The sequence below is a fragment of the Saccopteryx leptura genome, chromosome 9 (genome assembly GCF_036850995.1).
Source record: "Saccopteryx leptura isolate mSacLep1 chromosome 9, mSacLep1_pri_phased_curated, whole genome shotgun sequence".
In the NCBI taxonomy this organism is placed as follows: Eukaryota; Metazoa; Chordata; class Mammalia; order Chiroptera; family Emballonuridae; genus Saccopteryx; species Saccopteryx leptura.
Window position 1 is genome coordinate 23,927,821 of NC_089511.1, and position 19,299 is coordinate 23,947,119.

Genomic DNA, 19,299 nt, shown 5'->3' on the forward strand with positions numbered 1-19,299 from the left:
AGGGCATTCCACAAGCCTAGGTGTCATAGCCTAATCCACACCTGGACCGTATGGTATCCCACCATCATCTGTGCAGTCTGACATTGACCCCAAAACTGTTGTGCAGCACGTGACTATACACCATGGTGATTTGGTATATTTACTACACATTGTGAAAAGAATTTATCTGCTCCATAGTTTGCTTGCTTGCTTTATTTATTTATTTAATAAAATATTTTTTTAAGTGAGAGACAGGGAGGCAGAGAGAGAGACAGACTCCTGCATATGCCCCAACTGGGATCCACCTGGCAACCCCTGTCTGGGGCTGATGCTCTGCCTATCTGGGGCCTCTGCTCTGATGCTTGGCAACCGAGCTATTTTTAGCGCCTGAGGTGAGGCTATAGAGCCATCCTCAGCATCCGAGGCCAAGTTGCTCTAACCGTTTGAGCCATGGCATGGCTACAGGAAGGGAGGAGAGAGAGAGAGCTAGAGAAAGAGAGAGAAAGAATAGGGGGAGGGGTGGAGAAGCAGATGGTCACTTTTCCTGTGTGCTAAAACTGGGACTCAAACCCAGGACTTCTACATGCTGGGCCGACGTTGTATCGCTGAACCAACTGGCCAGGGCTGCTGTATGGCTTTAAATTGGTCTATCATTACTGTCACTCTTAAGTAAAATTATAAGTAGATTATTACAAGTAGAGTAAGTTTAATGAGGTATGTATCTGAGAGTTAAATCTTTATGTTCCCATGTCAGACAGACCACAGTGATTTCAGTTGCAATCCTAGAGACTTATTTTCTTTTTTTTTATGTTTACTTCCTTTTTTTTTTTTTTTCTTTTTTTTTTTTAACAGAGACAGAGAGAGGGATAGACAGTAACGGAGAGAGATGAGAAGCATCAATCATCAGTTTTTTGTTGTGGCACTTTAGTTATTCATTGATTGCTTTCTCATATATGCCTTGACCATGGGGCTACAACAGACCAAGTAACTCCTTGCTCAACCCAGCGACCTTGGGTCCAAGCTGGTGAGCTTTTTGCTCAAACCCGATGAGCCTGCGCTCAAGCTGGTGACCTTGGGTCTCGAACCTGGGTCCTCCACATCCCAGTCCGACGCTTTATCCACTGCGCCACCACCTGGTCAGGCAAGACTTATTTTCATAGATTGCCTTTCTCCTTGTTAACCTCATGTACTTCTTCAGGAGCCAAGGATCCTGTATTAAGAAATAGATTGGCCTGACTAGGCGGTGGCGCAGTGGATGGAACGTCAATCTGGGATGCGGAAGACCCAGGTTCAAGACCCCAAGGTCGCCAGCTTGAGCGCGGGCTCATCTGGCTTAAGCAAAAAGCTCACCAGCTTGGACCCAAGGTTACTGGCTTGAGCAAGGGGTTACTCGGTCTGCTGAAGGCCCGCGGTCAAGGCACATGTGAGAGGGCAATCAATGAACAACTAAGGTGTTGCAACAAAAAGCTGATGATTGATGCTTCTCATCTCTCTCCATTCCTGTCTGTCCCTATCTATCTATCCCTCTCTCTGACTCTCTCTCTGTTCCTGAAAAGGGAAAAAAAAAAAAGAAATAGATTGCGTGGCATGTGACAGAGCTCTAAAATAAGAAGATAGAAATGTGTTTCTCACCTAAAAGTCCAAGCTGGTACTGAGACTGTGCCCGTTAAAGTCATTGGGCCCAGCTTTCCTTGCTTGTTGCTCTGCCATCCTTCTTGGGGTGTTTCCCTTGATTTCATAGTCCGGGACGGTAGCTATCAGGTTCATTTTCTAGGTCAGGGATCGGCACTGTTTTGGAAAGGGCCAGATTGTAACTGTTTTTGGCATTTTGGAACATTTGGTCTCTATTACAATTACTCAGCTCTGCCATTGTGGCAGGAAAGCACCATAGACAATATGTACCCACGTGAGTGTGGTACCCACGTGAGTCTGGCTGTGTTCTAAGGAACCTGTTTATAAAAATGGATGACAGGCCAGATTTGGCTCAGAGGCCATAGTTTTCCTTAATGAGTATGTTTATAACACATTGACCAGAATTTAGTTACATGGTCACACCTAGCTGCAAGGGAAGCTAGGAAATGTCTTCATTCTGGGAAGGCATGAGCCCTACTAAAAATTCTAGAACTTGGGAAGAAGGGGAGAGCAAGTATTGGACAATTAGCAATCTGTTGCAGACCCTCCACCAGCCGACTCCCCCTTTTACAGCCCCGACGGAGACCTGTCATGAGCAACCATACAGCTACCCATATTCTGAACTTCGCCCTGCGCTCTGTGCTTGGGGAAGCTGACCAGAGAGGCTCCCTGGTTGCTCCTGACCGCCTTCGGTTCGACTTCACTGCTAAGGGAGCCATGTCCACCCAGCAGATCAAGGAGGCTGAGCAGATTGTGAAGGAGATGATTGAAGCAGCCAAGGTAGGTTGGGTTACGTGTGAGCTCCTGGGTGTGAACCTCACTGCTTCCTGCACCATTATTTTCTGTCCACAGAGCTGCAGCGGGCCAAGTGCTCTCACTCCGTCATACCATCCTCTGTCCTGCACACAGATTTACTTAAAACGTGATTCTCGAACTGCGTTGGGTAGGCAGCAGTGATAGTGCTCAGTGCAGGGTGGTGGGTCTCTGGGCGTGGCAGAGAGGTCTTTGCTCCACTCTGCGTTGGGTAGGCAGCAGTGATAGTGCTCAGTGCAGGGGGTTGGGTCTCTGGGCGTGGCAGAGAGGTCTTTGCTCCACTCTGCGTTGGGTAGGCAGCAGTGATAGTGCTCAGTGCAGGGGGTTGGGTCTCTGGGCGTGGCAGAGAGGTCTTTGCTCCACTCTGCGTTGGATAGGCAGCAGTGATAGTGCTCAGTGCAGGGTGTTGGGTCTCTGGGAGTGGCAGAGAGGTCTTTGCTCTACTCTGCGTTGGGTAGGCAGCAGTGATAGTGCTCAGTGCAGGGTGTTGGGTCTCTGGGAGTGGCAGAGAGGTCTTTGCTCCACTCTGCGTTGGGTAGGCAGCAGTGATAGTGCTCAGTGCAGGGTGTTGGGTCTCTGGGAGTGACAGAGAGGTCTTTGCTCCACTCCCTGCTTAGGACAGCCAGAGCTCTTCCAGTTATGTCTGTTTTACATATGGTGCAGCCACATAAGGTTTTGTTCACAGTTTAACAAAATATTTGTTGGAAATTTCTATTTTGGTCCCCTCAACCATATATGGTGCCTTCTTTCAGGAGGCTCTGGGCATGTGACAGAGCTGGGATTAGAAACCCGGGGTCCTGCCTGTAAGACCACACTCTCCCTACTGCTTCCTGCTGCACCTCCAGAGAATCCGTTCCCCAGCTTTTTTTCTGTCTTCTTTCCACACAGCCTGTCTATACGCAAGATTGTCCCCTGGCAGCAGCTAAAGCCATCCAGGGTCTGCGGGCTGTGTTTGATGAGACCTATCCTGACCCAGTGCGCGTCGTCTCCATTGGGGTCCCAGTGTCCGAGCTGTTGGACGACCCCACTGGTCCTGCGGGCTCACTCACTTCTGTTGAGTTCTGTGGGGGAACGTGAGTACATCAGGGGGTCACTGGCATTACCCTTCGAGGATGTGAGTCCTAGACCAACTCTTGTTCATCTAAGGTGGAAGAGAAGTCCTCAGAGTCTGACTAGGCGGTGGCGCAGTGGATAGAGCGTTGGACTGGGACACAGAGGACCCAGGTTTAAACCCTGAGGTTGCTGGCTTGAGCGCAGGCTTGAACACGAGCTCACCAGCTTGAGCCTGGGGTCGCTGGCCTGAGCATGGGATCATAGACATGACCCCATGGTCACTGGCTTGAGCCCAAGGTCGCTGGCTTGAGCAAGGGGTCACTTGCTCTTCCATAGCCCCCCCCCCCAGTCAAGGCACATACAAGAAAGCAATCAATGAACAACTAAGGTGCCGCGATGAAGAACTGATGCTTCTCATCTCTCTCCCCTACTGTCTGTCTGTCCCTATCTGTCCCTCTCTCTGTCTCTGTCACAAAAAGAAAAAGTACTCAGACTTGCAGTTGGCAAACAGCAGTCCCAAGAATTTTAGCCTCTTAGTGCTTGGGTCTGACATTCCATTCCTGGGTTTGTCATGAATGTTCTTCCTAGGAGGAGGACACACTTGCCACACAATTGTTTGCTTTTATTCCCTGAGCTGATCCCAACAAGAGTTGGGATTCTTGGCCTGTGCACTCAGGATTCAGGAAAGCCCTGGAGTGCCCATCAAGCTACTGATCTGGTCTCATCCCCTTTCCCCCCTGGGGCCTCACTCAGCTCCCTTCGCCAGCTTGAATGGCATCTGAGCAGTTAACCCCATTGTCTCAGAGCCCAAGTCAGGCCCCATGGTAGGCCCAGCTCAGTTTGGCTTTGTATAGCCACTTATTTCTGCCAACTTGGATTCCTCCATGGGATCTTCTGGGGCTGGTTAGAGTAGTTTGGGAAATTCCTGCTTCCGAAGGAAGCCTGGTAAAAACATTCTTGGGGCTGTGGTGGTGGAGCCTATCCAGGGCCTCCTGTAGCCTGCAGCCAGGTGGGAGCAGGAGGGTGTGTGGAGGGATGGGCCAGGTTCCAGGCCTACTTCTGCCTTGATACTTTGCATGACATTTTTTACAGAGACAGAGAGAGAGTTAGGAGTGGAGACAGATGAGAAGCATCAATCATCAGTTTTTCGTTGTGACACCTTAGTTGTTCATTGAGTGCTTTCTCATATGTGCCTTGACCGTGGGCCTTCAGCAGACCGAGTAACCCCTTGCTCGAGCCAGCGACCTTGGGTACAAGCTGGTGAGCTTTGCTCAAACCAGATGAGCCTGCACTCAAGTTGGCGACCTCGGGATCTCGAACCTGGATCTTCTGCATCCCAGTCTGATGCTCTATCCACTGCGCCACTGCCTGGTCAGGCGGCATGACATTTTTTAGAACACAGTAAACAGCCTTCAACAATTCTTCGCCACCTTCACAGAATGACTAAGAGATAATGAGCATGTGAGGTTGTCTGAGCAACTGGGAATAAAACCTGTTTATTTAAGGGGTGTGGTATGATTTTAAAGGTAATTTGCAATATTCCCAGTGAGCTGGGATAGAAGAATATAGCTTATGTTCCACCAGAGAGAATAAAAAACATGAATGAATGGAGAGTCTGCCAGCAGTAATATTGTATTGTGTATTAGGGACCACAAACACTTTAATTTCATTTAATTTTTGCATCAGCCCTGTGAAGGAGCATAATACCCATTCATACATGAGAAAACTGAGGCTCAGAAAGGTGCCGTCTTGCTCAGTGTCGCAATGTCCTCAGACCCAGTCCTTCTCTTCCCCTTCCTGGCCAGAACTGGATTCTGAAATTCCTTAAACATGAAGGGCCTTTTCCACTGTCCCCTTGAGGGAGCTGCCCTGGGAGGGCTCAGGGCTGGAAAGCCATGGGCTCCTGGAGTACAGTGGGGACCAGGGCATCTGGACTTCCTCGTGACCATGGACTTTGTGTTCTGCCATCAGTCACCTGCAGAATTCAAGTCATGCGGGAGCTTTTGTGATTGTGAGTGAAGAGGCTATTGCCAAGGGCATCCGGAGGATTGTGGCTGTCACAGGTGCTGAAGCCCAGAAGGTAAGCAGATCAGGCTGGTTCATGGCTTAATTTGAACAAGGCAAGAGGAGCTTAATCTGCAAACCCGTAGTACAGATGGTTATGTGGCTGCTGTAGTCAGAAGCGAAGTGCAGGGCTACCCCCAGAATGTCCTCCAGTTACCCCTGCCTGAGAGAAGAAAGCCACCAGAGCAGGAGACTTTATAGTTATCTTATGTTTAATCTTTAAAATATATGTAAACTCTGCCTCCTACCCTGTAATATATCTGTGTTTAGGAAGGTAAGCCATTGTTCTACTGTGGCTTCCAGTACTCCCAGCACTAACCCACATCTCCCTGGTCGTGCCTAGTTTAAGATGGGAACAGCTGCTTGGGGTGGGCACTGGAGCTCGTTCCTGATGGGTGCTGAAGCCGATGGCATGGGAAGGGCTCCCGACTGAGTTCTCTGTTACCCCCGAACCTAATGCATGCAGCCTTTCTGCTGGCCGTGCATGTGAGGTGGGCGCTCCTTTTTGGGTCAAGAAGCTGCAAACACTTGCTCCCTGAAGGAAGAGAAACTTCTGGTGTCCTAGCGATGAGTTTTAGCCTGTCATCAGTGTTGGCCACAGTGGTTTATAGACAGAATAGTGAGGCTGAAACTTACCTGGAGTTTATGACTGATTGTCTCCCTGTCCAGGCTCTCAGGAAAGCAGAGAGCTTGAAGAAATCTCTCTCTGTCATGGAAGCCAAAGTAAAGGCCCAGACTGCACCAAACAAGGATGTGCAGAGGGAGATCGCTGACCTTGGTGAGGTAGGGCGACTTCCCTCTCTTCTCAGGGCCTGCTTAGTGCTGGAACCTAGGCCTGATGAATCAGACACACCCTGTTCTTGAAGAACCCTCAAGTCTTGGCTTTTAGTGCAGCGGGCCTTTGCACTGGCTTCTGTTGTCATGCAGCCTTGCAATAGGGAGTCCATGGACCACTGGTACCTGCCTGCTGCCCCCCTTGCCAATAGCAGGGGAGCCCATCCCAAGCATGCGTGGGCACTGGTGTTGAGGGAATAAGGGGAGGTGCGGTAGGTGCCTAGTTTCCAGGCCATCTGGTGTTTGTTAATATTTGGGGACTTCCAGTAATCCCTTCCTAGGCTGTGTTCACTGCCTGGTAGGGTCCAGGTCTCACAGGTTTGGCAACTCTTTATTTTGCCAACTTCTCTAGCCCTTCTCATTGAAAGTATTGTAGTAATTCTTTTTTTTTTTTTTTTTTTTACAGAGACAGAGGGTCAAAGAGAGGGATAGATAGGGACAGACAGGAACGGAGAGAGATGAGAAGCATCAATCATCAGTTTTCATTGCGACGCCTTAGTTGATCATTGATTGCTTTCTCATATGTGCCTTGACCGTGGGCCTTCAGCAGACCGCGTGACCCCTTGCTCAAGCCAGCGACCTTGTGTCCAAGCTGGTGAGCTCTTTGCTCAAACCAGATGAGCCCGCGCTCAAGCTGGCGACCTCGGGGTCTCGAACCTGGGTCCTCCGCATCTCAGTCCAACGCTCTATCCACTGTGCCGCCGCCTGGTCAGGCAATTCTTTTTTTTTTAATTAAGTGAGAGGAGGGGAGGCAGAGACAGACTCCTGCATGTGCCCTAACCAGGATCCACCTGGCAAGCCCACTAGGGGGTGATGCTCTGCCCATCTGGGCTCACTGCTCCGATGCTTGGCAACTGAGCCATTTCACTGTGTGAGGGGAGGCCATGGAGCCATCCTTAGTGCCCAGGATCAACTTACTTAAACTGTTTGAGCCATGGCTGCAGAATAAGAGAAAGGAAGAGGAGAGAGAGAAGGGGGAGGGGTGGAGAAGCAGATGGTCACTTTTCCTGTGTGCCCTGAACGGGAATCGAACCCAGGACTTCCACACTCTGGGCTGACGCTCTACTGCTGAGTCAACTGGCCATGGCCTGCAGTTACTCTTAAAGTGACTAGTTTCATGACCAATGGAAACGTTTTTATTTCTCCTGGACACTAATCAGAGAGGACTTAGTGTTCAAAGCCAGAAGAGTGAGGAGGACCGATGGATCCTCACATCTTAGCTCCTTGTGGTCGATACCTGAATGATCTGATTCTGGTTCCAGGCTCTGGCCACTGCAGTCATCCCCCAGTGGCAGAAGGATGAATTCCGGGAGAATCTCAAATCCCTGAAGAAGATCATGGACGACCTAGACCGGGCTAGCAAAGCCGATGTCCAGAAGCGAGTGAGTCCTGGCAGTGCTGGTGGCTGGAAGGGAACCAAGAGGATTTACCCAGCAAAGTATGCACACTGCAGTCTGGTTTCAGTCTGGCCCTTGGACCTGAGACCTCTCTTCTGGACTTCCTTTCCTGCAGGTGTTGGAGAAGACAAAGCAGCTCATTGACAACAACCCTAACCAGCCCCTTGTCATCCTTGAGATGGAGAACGGCGCGTCAGCCAAGGCAACCCAGGGGATGGGGCTCCAGGGGCTGGGGTTCCAGGCCGCCTGTGCCTGTCTGCTGCTTGTCTCCTCATGGGGGCTCATCAGCTCTCTGGTGGCTGAAGTCTGAGCTTTATGGCTCTGAGTGGAAGAAGGGCCCACTCTCTGGGATTGAGGTTAGGCTGAGCCATGAAGAGATCTGGTAGCTGGTGAGCTATGGCAAACCTTAGAGAGTCAGTGTGTGGGCCAGGCCCTGTGCTTGGGTTCTTCTCTGCACAGGCTCTGGGGACCAGTACCTGCTCTAGGATGCGGGGTGAGGGTGGGGGACAGGGAGAGCTCTGAGAACTGAGCTCCGTAAACTTGCTGCACTTATGGAGAGCATGGTCCCCTTCCACAGGGCCATGCCCTGATACCAGGTTCTCCCACAGGCCCTGAATGAAGCCTTGAAGCTCTTCAAGACGCATTCCCCACAGACGTCTGCCATGCTCTTCACAGTGGATAATGAGGCTGGCAAGATCACGTGCTTGTGTCAGGTCCCCCAGGTCAGAATACCCTGCATCCTTGCTCCAGACCTTGCAGCCTGGTGACAGTGGGGAGTGGTCTCTGTAGCTTTTCTGAGGGAGCTCACTTCTTAAGAGTTGTTTACCCAACCCTCACGGGTGTTTGTGCAATCCCCCATTAGAAATTGCCCTTGTCCTACGTACCTGTTAGTCACCTCCAGTACCCCTAACACTCAGGCCCTCTCCTGGATGGATGTATTTAACTGTGCTGGCTGATACCTGGCTTTGTCACTCTGTATGCCTTGTCTTAGCCTTGGTACCAGCTGTAGGGTCTGCCTCAGCTTCCAGCAGCATCACCTGGCAGGAATGAGTGTCTGTGGTTCCCCCCTCCTTTTCCTTTCCCTCCCCTCTCCGTTGCCTCCCTCAGTCCCATCCTCTGTCCTGACTCCTACTTCACCTTCCTGTCTTCCAGAATGCAGCCAACCGGGGCCTGAAAGCCAGTGAGTGGGTACAGCAGGTGTCGGGCCTGATGGATGGCAAAGGTGGTGGCAAAGATGTGTCTGCTCAGGCCACAGGCAAGAATGTGGGCTGCCTGCAGGAGGCACTGCAGCTAGCCACTTCCTTTGCCCAGCTCCGCCTGGGAGATGTGAAGAATTGATGGGAAGGGCAGTTTCCACTGAGAAGCATCTTCCGCAAACCCAGATGTATCCAGCCAGCCAGGAGCTCTCCATCCGCCACACAGACATTTGAATCTTGGGATTTTTAAATAGCCCCATTGTCCTTCTAACCCAGCAGTGACTGGAACTGACTTAGGTGCCAGCCTGTGACTCAATGCCCGTGTTAACATTTCTTCCTGGAGCCCTACACCTCAGCACCATCTGTGTAGAACCACTATTCTACACAGTTCCAGGATTGCTGTTTCTCATTGTCATGCTCACATCTACAGATAGTTCTCTGCAGACCCAAGGCTCTGGGTCTGTAGGAAGGAATCATTTTTGCTGCAGAAAATAAAAGGACCATGTGCAATAGTTGATAATGCCATGTGATTTCTATCCTACTTCCCTTGTGTGACAGCCATTGCTCCCTGGGTGAAGAATAAGTAATATGGCTCTGGTTGCAGTCCTTGCCAAGTCCAGCCCCAGACCCCTGGATTGGGGAATGGCCCCTGTGATTGCCACAAGGTGTTTGTGGAGGTGGCCTACAGAATGGAGGAGTGAGATGGAGAGAGGCGTTTACCAGTAGGAGATCCACAGAGATACTGGAAGCAGAAGCTTCTTTCTTGGAGCCTCTCATGGGAGAACACCCCCCCCACACACACACGCCATTTCTTTTTTTGTGTGTGTGTGTGTGTGTGTGCTTTTTTTTTCAGAATTTTTTTTTTTAATTTTTATTTATTCATTTTTAGAGAGGAGAGAGAGACAGAGAGGGAGAGAGAGGAGAGAGAAGGGGGGAGGAGCTGGAAGCATCAACTCCCATATGTGCCTTGACCAGGCAAGCCCAGGGTTTCAAACCAGCGACCTCAGCATTTCCAGGTTGACGCTTTATCCACTGAGCCACCACAGGTCAGGCCACACACCATTTCTTAGGCCCATGTCCCTCTTCCCTTCCTCTTTGAGGTGTTCTCTGATACTGGAGGTATTTAGGGTACATCAGGTGCCCCCCACAATTTCTTTGCCCCATCATTCCTGCTTCCTTGACCAAAAGATAGCATGAAGACCTACCTGGCCCTAAACCAGTTCACCCAAGCCTGATGAAGACAGCTGGGTTTGGAAACGTGTGCTGGGAGGTTCAAGGTACTGCCCGTGTACGCTGGCTTCAACTTTCATGTCTCCTGGGCCCAGCAGGCTGGCTGACATGGAGGGAGGAGTAGCAGAGGGGTGGCGGTGCATGAAGCCATTTAGGCACATGCCAGATGAGGAGTGTTGGGATGCAGAGTTTATACAATCCAGGGCAAGAGAGATCATCCTAATCATTCAACAAGCGTTTATGCCAGCCCAAGACAAAAAGTCATGGTCCTGTCCTAGTCCAGGAGGCTAGAAGTCAGCTTGGCCAGTTTAGGTACCATTTACATAGGTCTGTTGGGTGAGTTCATCCATGGAACCCTGAAAGTCCTTTATTGCGGTCATGGGGCTATGCGGCGCTTGCTGTTCTCCCTCCAGGAAGATAGGAGGCGGTGCAGCGCCGCTCGCCGCTATCCCGACAGGCCTCGCGAGGGCTCCGGCGGAAGCGGCTCGCACGCTAGGCGCCGCCATGCCTGGAGATCACCGCCGCATCCGCGGACCAGAGGAGTCGCAGCCCCCGCAGTTGTACGCAGCCGAGGAGGACGAGGAGCCCGACACCCGCGACCCCACTCGGCTGCGGCCCGTGTATGCGCGCGCCGGGCTGCTGAGTCAGGCGAAGGGCTCAGCCTACCTAGAAGCGGGAGGCACCAAGGTGCTGTGCGCCGTGTCCGGTCCGCGTCAGGTCGAGGGCGGCGAGCGCGGCGGCGGCCTGGCAGGAGCGGGAGGCGAAGCCCCGACCGCCTTGCGGGGCCGCTTGCTGTGTGACTTCCGCCGCGCGCCCTTTGCTGGCCGCCGGCGCCGCGCGCCGCAGGGCGGCGGCGAGGAACGCGAACTGGCGCTAGCCCTGCAGGAGGCTCTGGAGCCGGCCGTGCGCCTGGGCCGCTACCCGCGCGCGCAGCTCGAGGTGTCAGCTCTGCTGCTGGAGGACGGTGGCTCGGCGCTGGCCGCCGCTCTCACGGCCGCCGCACTCGCCTTGGCTGACGCAGGGGTTGAGATGTACGACCTGGTGGTGGGTTGCGGCCTAAGCCGCGCGCCGGGGCCCGCGCCCACCTGGCTGCTGGACCCCACCCGGCTCGAGGAGGAGCGCGCCGCCGCGGGTCTCACCGTGGCGCTGATGCCGGTGCTCAACCAGGTGGCCGGGCTGCTGGGCAGTGGGGAGGGGGGCCCGACCGAGAGCTGGGTCGAGGCTGTGCGCATGGGTCTCGAAGGCTGCCAGCGCCTGTACCCTGTACTGCAGCAGTGCCTGGTGCGGGCTGCTCGCCGGAGGGGCGCCGCTGCCGCCCCCTGACCTAATAGCCAGAGGGATGACGGACGCCCGGCACCGTGCTGCTGCTGCCTCCGTCCGAAAGGACCGGTTGGCTTCCAGATTGCGCCGCCCCGGGAACTCGGAGCACGCGATTGGATGTGGAGAGGCACACAGAACTGATGCACTGGACAGCTGTGCTGGAACAATGTGGTTTTCTTAAACTGTTTGGTTCAAGGTACTTTTTTACTTGAGTTGGTTCCCAGCTCCGACCAAGTTAAAGAAACCTATGAATGCAGTCTGACCCCCAAGTTGGAAAAGACTTCAGCTGGGATTACCAGGAAAATGGGACCTGGGGCTACTATTGTCTTGTAAGGGATGGACCCTATGCAGGCCAGCCAGTGACTCCTTCCTATGTAATTGGGGGGGGGGGGGGCTGCTTTTGAGAAACCGACAAAGGGGCTGTGCCTTCTCTCTTAAATCTGAGCCAAAGCAAAACAAAAACCTTTCTATGTCTGAAATAGCCTTCTATTGTGGTTCTTGGTGCAGGATGTAGAAGAGCAAGGCTCTTCTTAGCTGGGTAATGTGTTCTTCAAGCCCTGGTGTCCAGGGCTAAGGACAGCAAAATGTATGTACTAGTACTTCCTTAGTACATGAGCAGAAGAGACGGGCTGAAAAGGAAGGAGCCGCCAGGGTTGATATAGGGAAATGTTCTTTGGAAGAAAAGCTGCCCCTTACGTATCACAGGGCCAGTGCTGAGGTGTGACAAGAGTGGAGAGGGTTGTATGGCCCCAAGAGCATTCTGGGTGCACTCCAGCCTCTGGTTTGGTGCTGGGCAAGACCAGAGCTGAAGGTTAGCTAGCTGGGAAGGGTTTGGCTCTCAGTGAAAGCCAGAGCCCATCCTTCCCTTGGCCTTGTGCAGAGTAACATAGCCAGAGGTCTCCACTGCTAAGAGGCAGGGGACTGGACTGGCTTCATTATCTGGTGTCCCTTATCCAGTCTGCCAGGAGTGAGAGCTAGATGTTGGGAGTCCAGAAGCACCCTGGCCAATTTGTAGGGCATGCCAGCTAGCCGGCTGACCACAAAGGTGCCATCTCTCCTGGGTAGCTCCTGAGCCCCATGGGTTTATGCTGAGGTCTGGATTGGAGGAAGGTAGGGAACCCCAGTCCCCTCTCTGCCCTGGTTTGGTATGAGCTTCTGAACTTGAGTTCACCTTTTCTTGGAAGGGCCTGCTCACCTTTTCCAGGAAGGGCTGGCCTAGAATAGCACGAGGGCCAGAATGAGACTCAGAGACCACACTAAGAAACCCTGACCAGGGAAAAGAAGTGGGGATTTTATTTTTTCTCTTCTGACATAATACATATTCCAGAGCAGATCTGAAATACAAAGTATCAGACTTGCAAGAGGCAAGATAGAAACAGGACATAAAAATGATAACCCTATTCTGAAGGATGGCATTGTGGAATGGATGGAGCATCTGGAACTAGAAAGGGTTATGTGGGGCATGTGAGGATCTTAAAACTCAATTTCAGATGGATAGTAGGCTATTTCCTATATACCACTAGCTGGGGAAAGCTGTTTGGCTCACTGCTGTGGGATGCTCCAAACCTATATAGGATTGGTGGGGCCTCGGTAGAAGAGTATCCGAAGCCGTCCCTTCAGTCAGAGGGCTGATGGTGCTTTCTGGGGGCCTTGTCCAGCACCCTTTGCAAGACTGGGCCCCAGCTTCATGAGGATGGTAAGCTGATGCTAGGCATTTGTAATTCATGCATCCCTGCCGGCTCCCAGACTATCAGCTGGAAACATGACTTCCAAAGCTAAAGTCACTGTTATGGGGAGACTTCCCAGCTGGTTTGGCTGAGCTATGCCTCCACTTCATTGCCCTTGCTCCAGAATGGGTGCTTCTGCTTACACGGGTGCCTCTAGGAAGCACTGAAAAAAACCACACAAGACAGGGAAGGAAGCCACCTGCAAAGGTTCCTGGAGATTTAATCTACTGACTGTCCTCCTGGTCTGATGCATGATTCTTCACCTGTAAGAAGAACGGAAGCAGGACTCTAACCCATAAGGTAGAGAGGCACAGTATGGCAAGGAAAGGGAGGGCCATCTGCTAACATCCCAGTCTCCCTCCTCCCCTTTCTCCCTTTCTTGCCAGCTTTGGCAGCTCAGTGCTACTCTAGATTCTTTCTGAGACCTGGGAACCCAGAACCACCAGAAAAAAAAGCATTCCCTCCATCTAGTCCAGTCTTTCCGGATGTGCCTCAGGCCTGGGCAGCAGTCAAGGGCCATCTGGAGCTCAGCAGGCCAAGGGGTAAAGATGGACACTGCCAGTTCCCCAGCAGCCATAGCCTTGCTGAGATTCCCTGAACAGCTATGGGGGCTTGTCCCGCCTCAAGGACCATCAGCCAACAAGGAGGGTATGATAGGGCAGGGACTATTCTGCATTCCAGCTCTTTAATGCTGCATGAAGGGCTGTTATCAGATCCAGGTTGGGATACCCTCCATCCAGGAAGGTATGTTTTCCACAGCTTTCCTGGGAATGTGGTACCATGTAGACAGCCTGAAGACTGGGGCAGCAAGGGGGGGGTAGGGGCAGGAAAAGGACAGAAATCTGGGTTTGAACAAGCTTACCAGTGGTTCTTAGGTGAGAGGTCTAGGACCTTGAGGCATACCTGTGACATTCCCTCTAATCAAAGTCCACCCTTCACCTCCCACCCCTTTCTAGGAGGAGATGGTATTTCAGTCTAGAACTGGCCCAGCTGAGCCGATAGTCTGAGTGGAGATGGGAAAAGCAGGGCACAGGTCATCTGGGTATTATCTGTGGTGGATGATATGCCTTCCCCCAACTACCACTGTGGGCTCCTGCACAAACCCTGGTCCCCGCTTACAGAGAGGCCTCAGGACCCAAACACAAAGAGTAAGGATGGGGGAGGCCGCTGACCACTCACTGTCTCCAGGTCTGTGCTCTCCTCGGAGCTGCTTTCCTCTAGATGGGCTCTCTGATCCCTGGGCTCCTGCTGGGGTTCAGTGGTTCTGCATGAGGAACCCTTACTTCTAGGGTCCCTGTTCTCTTCACTGTCTTCTGTCCCTGTGCAGGGAGTCACCAGTTAATGACTGGTGACTAAACCTCTAAACCGAGGTTTTAGAGGCCTCAGTTGACCCGAGAGAGACCACTTGTGCCCAGCACTGATCTAGACCTCTCTAGGGTTTGGGAGGACAAGATGGGTTTGGGCTGGGACACTCCTCTGGCCCCAGATATCTACTGAACTGATGGGGGTCATCTGCTAACATTTAGAAGCCACAAGGATCCTTAAGCCCCAGGAACAGCCAGAGGGAGTGGGGAGCCCTGCTGACAGGGAGAGCCCATGGTTGGGAAAAGCTGGACACCTCTTAGAGTCAGTGCCTGACCTGGATGCTGGTTCCTTTGCTGCTCCATGTGCTCCAGACTCTCCAGTAGGCGGTCCACCTGGGCTTTGATCTGGCTCAGCGCCCCCCTGATGGAGTGCAGCTCCCCAGTCTGGACTGTTGGTAGAGGGCCCAGAGTTGGTGCCCTACAAGGCCCAGGAGGCAGAGGGCAGTGCTGCCAGGACTCCCAGGCCTGCCCTTGCTGCTAACGGCTGCCCAACTCCTCCCTAGTCTTGCAGATGTGGGCTGTGCCCCTTCACTCACTCTTTATCTGCTCTGGGAACAGGTGGCTCTTCCTGGGGGTTCTGTGGGGACTGAACCTGCCCTTGACCCCCATGCCTATGTGGGTCCTCCTGCTCTTGCCAGGCACATGGTTGATGAGTGGAGGGATCCTCTGGTATTCATACATCCTATAGGACAGGACAGAGAAGGAGTCAGGCCAACAAGCCCCAGCTGTTTGCTCAGAGGACCAAGGAGGGAGAATCCACTCACCTGTAGGGAACATCTTCCCTGTACAGCTCGTAGTCCAGGTCGTAGTTGCTGCTGCTACAGCAGAGACAAATGAGGAAGGGGTCACTGTCCTGGGCCAGGTCCTTGCTCAGGCCTCAGTTTAACTTGGGGAAATAGGTATGAAGTTTTTCCTTAGAATCCCAGGATTCTCCACTGGAAGAGAAACTAGGGACTTCACCAAGGTCACTTTGGGGACCAAAGCAAAACAGCTTTCCCATGGTTGGCCTCTGGTGAGGGGGACAATCACCCTCAGGCTTCTGGCTAGCCAGAGCTGGGCCCTCTGAGCTCCTCTGCCTGACCAAGGCCCTGCTGACATTCTGGATCTTAGTCTGGCAAGGGATGAAAGGAAAAAGTTAAGTCATGGCCCAAAGCCATGGTGGGGGTGGACAGCCTTTAATCCTTACATTGAGATCACCAGGATGCCAGGCCCAGCGTGGGCAAGGTGATCCAGGCCGGATGGGGGTGTGGCCAGGCCACCTTGCTCTTTGCTCCAGGCCCTGGGAGAGAGGACGAGCCTGGCAGGTCTCAGGCTCCCAAAACTGGCCTCACCCCCTTCTCTCTCATTTTTAAGATTTTATTGATTTTAGAGAGAGGAGAGAAAGAGAAAGGGGAGGGGGGAAGCATCAACTCATAATTGCTTCTATGTGCCTTGACCAGGCAAGCAGGGTTTCGAACCAGAGACCTCTGCATTCCAGGTTGATGCTTTAACCGCTGGTGATGCCTCTGCCACCCCCTCCTCAATGCACCGTCACCACCAGGGAACTGGTGCCCAGGATGGATGGGGAGAACTGTAGAGGGGCAGCTGGGCCCTGGCCTGGGCTAAAAGGCCCAGAGGGGACTCAGCTGCAGGAGCTTCGGGTGCCACCTGTGCCTGAGGCTGGGATGGCTAATGGAGGGGAAGTGTGGGGCAGCTATTTCTGAAACAACCTTCTGGTGCATCCACGACCCAGATAAGGCCCCGCTTGTGAGGTGCAACACCTATGGGGGCCACTGAGGGGGAATGGAAGACATTTGAAGACCAGGTCCCCAGGCATGTGGGTGAGATTTCCAGCCACCCCATCTTGTTTTCTGGCTTCAGGCAGTCTGGGTGGGCGGCCTGGGAACTACCGCAGGGATGCTGATTCTGGCTGTGGGAGGCCCATCCTTGGAGAAAGGAGAAGGAGCCAGAAGTGTGGGGAGGGCTGTCAGTTGGGGTCTAGGCGCAGTGCAGGAAACAGGCAGCCCCTGACAGCTGGGAACAACCCAGCTGGGACAGATCTCAAGGTGGCAAGTTTCAGCAAAGCATTCCGTTTCAGGGGAAAACTCTCGCTTGTCGGGGTCCTCTCGGGCTGGCCAAGGCTCTCTTCTCAGACTGGATCTAGACGTCAGCAGAGACCAGACATGGTGCGGGGCCTGTGGCAGCCACCTACCTGGGTTGCCACAGTAACATTGGTTGCTCAGTGGTAGAATTTTCGCCTGCCAGGTGGGAGGCAAGATTCAATTCCTGGCCAATGCAAAGGTTAGTTCTTATCCCCTCCCCCTTAGTACCTTTTTCCTAAAATGACATTTTAATTAAATAGTAAAGAAATAGTATAAATATTTCACTGACAGCTGAACACAGACATGGGTGCTACCTGAACTGATTTTTTTTTAACTTTTTCTTTTTTTAAAATTGATTTTTAGAGAGGGAGAGAGAGAGGATCATCGATTTGCTGTTTCACTTATGTCGTCATTGGTTGATTCTTATATGTGCCCTGACTGGGAATGGAAGCCGCAACCTTGGCACATCAGGATGATGCTTGAACCAACGGAACTACCGGGCCAGGGCTGGAGCTGCCCAAATTGAAACAGGCAGGATGGGTTGGGGGTTAAGGATCTAGCTGCATGCACTGCTACAGCAGCATTTGCTGCTGACAGGGATTGTCCCTCTGGGCCTGGGGGTCTCCCTGTTCTGCCTACCCCCCACCGCCACCTTCATTCAATCAGCCAGAGCTGAGACCTGTGCCCTGGACTTGTGGCCTAGCCCCTTTCTCCCAAACGGGCAGCGACCTGGTTGCAGGTCCGCAGCTGCATCAGTCCCCCAGTCTGACCTAATGGTTGCAGTCTGCAAGCTTGGGCTTCCCACAAAGAGATAAATAAAATGCACCTTTGCACAATGGGAAGAAGTCAAAACCACCTCCTCAAGTGTCCTCAGGGTCAGGGGCTAGGGTGGGGGTGGGGACCTGAGGCAGTCCTTCCACCACAAATCTTTCCCTCCAGGTTGACGTTCCATTTTGAGGCCCAAATCATGTGGCTTGGACTTGATCAGTTCTTATGAAGAGGCTACCCAGTATTTCAGTGGCCAGAAAACCCTATCCTGAATCTGTCCCTCCTCTGGGCAATATCCCAGGGGCTCAGAGCCATAGATGCCCACACACTGCTGCCCCAAACCCTAGGGAAGCACTTCATTCTCACTGGAGTCCCCTGGGGACACACAGGTCTTAAGGAGGTCACCCCTGCCCGGGACCTTGAATGTTGGCGCCCCTCTAATTGGAGACTGAGCCCCTGCAGGACAGCAGTCATCCCTCCCCATGCTCCCAGCACTGCACCTGCACCCTCAGAGGGCCAGCAGAGCTCAAGCCTGCTGGGCAAGAGGGTGGTAGTGGAGGAATATGAAATCTGAAGAGAGGCAACTGGGACTGAAAAACTGAGGGGTTTACTCAGCCTCCAAAGTGGTTGTGTTAAAAACACATGAGAGGCCTGACCAGGCAGTGGCGCAGTGGATAGAGCATCGGACTGGGATGCTGAGGACCCAGGTTCAAGACCCTGAGGTCGCCAGCTTGAGTGCGGGCTCATCTGGTTTGAGCAAAAGCTCACCAGCGCCCTGGCCGGTTGGCTCAGTGGTAGAGCGTTGGCCTGGCACTGAGCTGGGTTCGATTCCCGGCCAGGGCACACAGGAGAGGCACCCATCTGCTTCTCCACCCCTCCCTCTCTCCTTCCTCTCTGTCTCTCTCTTCCCCTCCCACAGCCGATGCTCCATTGGAGCAAAAGATGGCCTGGGCGCTGGGGATTGCTCCTTAGCCTCTGCCCCAGGCACTAGAGTGGCTCTGGTTGCGACAGAGCGACGCCCTGGATGGGCAGAGCATCGCCCCCTGGTGGGCATGCCGGGTGGATCCCGGTCGGGCACTTGCGGGAGTCTGTCTGACTGCTTCCCTGTTTCCAGCTTCAGAAAAAAAAAAAAAAAAAAAGGAAAGAAAAAAGCTCACCAGCTTGGACCCAAGGTCTCTGGCTCGAGCAAGGGGTTACTCGGTCTGCTGAAGGCCCTTGGTCAAGTCACATATGAGAAAGCAATCAATGAACAACTAAGGTGTTGCAATGCACAACGAAAAACTAATGATTGATGCTTCTCATCTCACCGTTCCTGTCTGTCCCTCTCTATCCCTCTCTCTGTCTCTGTAAAACAAACAAACACACGAGAGAACTATGGGAGAGAACCACTTACCTCCCATCAGACATAATTACAAAACCGTATTAACAGACAGCCCTAGATAGTCTTCCACATGAGACACACCATACACCGTTCTGCACCATTGGAGAAACACAAGTTTAAAGAACTGGGTTACCCAGGAGTACACATCTACTCATAGCCCAAAACAAACAGTGAGAAAGCGGCCCTCACTGGCAAGCACAGGATGCCACAGACCCGCAGGCTGCGGTCAGCAGGGAGAGAGTTGGCCTGATCTCTAGGTCAACCTGGAAGTACAGAGACTTGTCACAGGAGCCCCCTGCCCAGCCCTGCATCCCACTTCCAGGGACATGAGCCAGACAAAATCCAAAAGCAGCCGAATCCTTGGCACCAGGGTGTTTACACGGATGCTGCTCCTAAGAGCAGCCACCTACCCACTGCCTTTCCGCCTCCCCAGCTGGCAAGACAGAAACCGTCCAGTGGC

General features: G+C 52.9%; 2 protein-coding genes and 1 long non-coding RNA gene across 5 annotated transcripts in view; 2 read left to right on the top strand and 1 right to left on the bottom strand.

The window, feature by feature from the left end:
- AARS1 (alanyl-tRNA synthetase 1) overlaps window positions 1-9,480 on the top strand; it is a 28,069-nt gene extending 18,589 nt beyond the window's left edge. For all 3 annotated transcript variants that reach the window (XM_066350245.1, XM_066350248.1, XM_066350246.1), the window contains exons 14-21: window positions 2,185-2,391; window positions 3,313-3,497; window positions 5,449-5,557; window positions 6,211-6,324; window positions 7,638-7,757; window positions 7,888-7,974; window positions 8,381-8,494; window positions 8,925-9,480. In XM_066350245.1, coding sequence (XP_066206342.1) covers window positions 2,185-2,391; window positions 3,313-3,497; window positions 5,449-5,557; window positions 6,211-6,324; window positions 7,638-7,757; window positions 7,888-7,974; window positions 8,381-8,494; window positions 8,925-9,110 — 1,122 coding nt within the window. In that variant the 3' untranslated portion in view covers window positions 9,111-9,480. The remainder of the gene's footprint in view (window positions 1-2,184; window positions 2,392-3,312; window positions 3,498-5,448; window positions 5,558-6,210; window positions 6,325-7,637; window positions 7,758-7,887; window positions 7,975-8,380; window positions 8,495-8,924) is intronic.
- Window positions 9,481-10,407: 927 nt separating this feature from the next.
- Window positions 10,408-12,656, top strand: EXOSC6 (exosome component 6). Its single transcript, XM_066350249.1, has one exon. The coding sequence runs from the start codon at window positions 10,577-10,579 to the stop codon at window positions 11,519-11,521; it is 945 nt and encodes a 314-aa protein (XP_066206346.1). The 5' UTR covers window positions 10,408-10,576; the 3' UTR covers window positions 11,522-12,656.
- Window positions 12,657-12,789: 133 nt separating this feature from the next.
- LOC136381541 (uncharacterized) lies at window positions 12,790-14,484 on the bottom strand. The gene is made up of 2 exons (XR_010747067.1): window positions 14,425-14,484; window positions 12,790-13,508 (listed from the first exon to the last, which is right to left on the bottom strand). It is a non-coding gene; the product is annotated as an uncharacterized lncRNA (long non-coding RNA).
- Between the last annotated feature and the right edge of the window lie 4,815 nt (window positions 14,485-19,299).

What these genes read in the sequence shown, in the direction of transcription:
- EXOSC6 (XM_066350249.1), top strand. Translation starts at nt 10,577, where the DNA reads ATGGGGCTATGCGGCGCTTGCTGTTCTCCCTCCAGGAAGATAGGAGGC.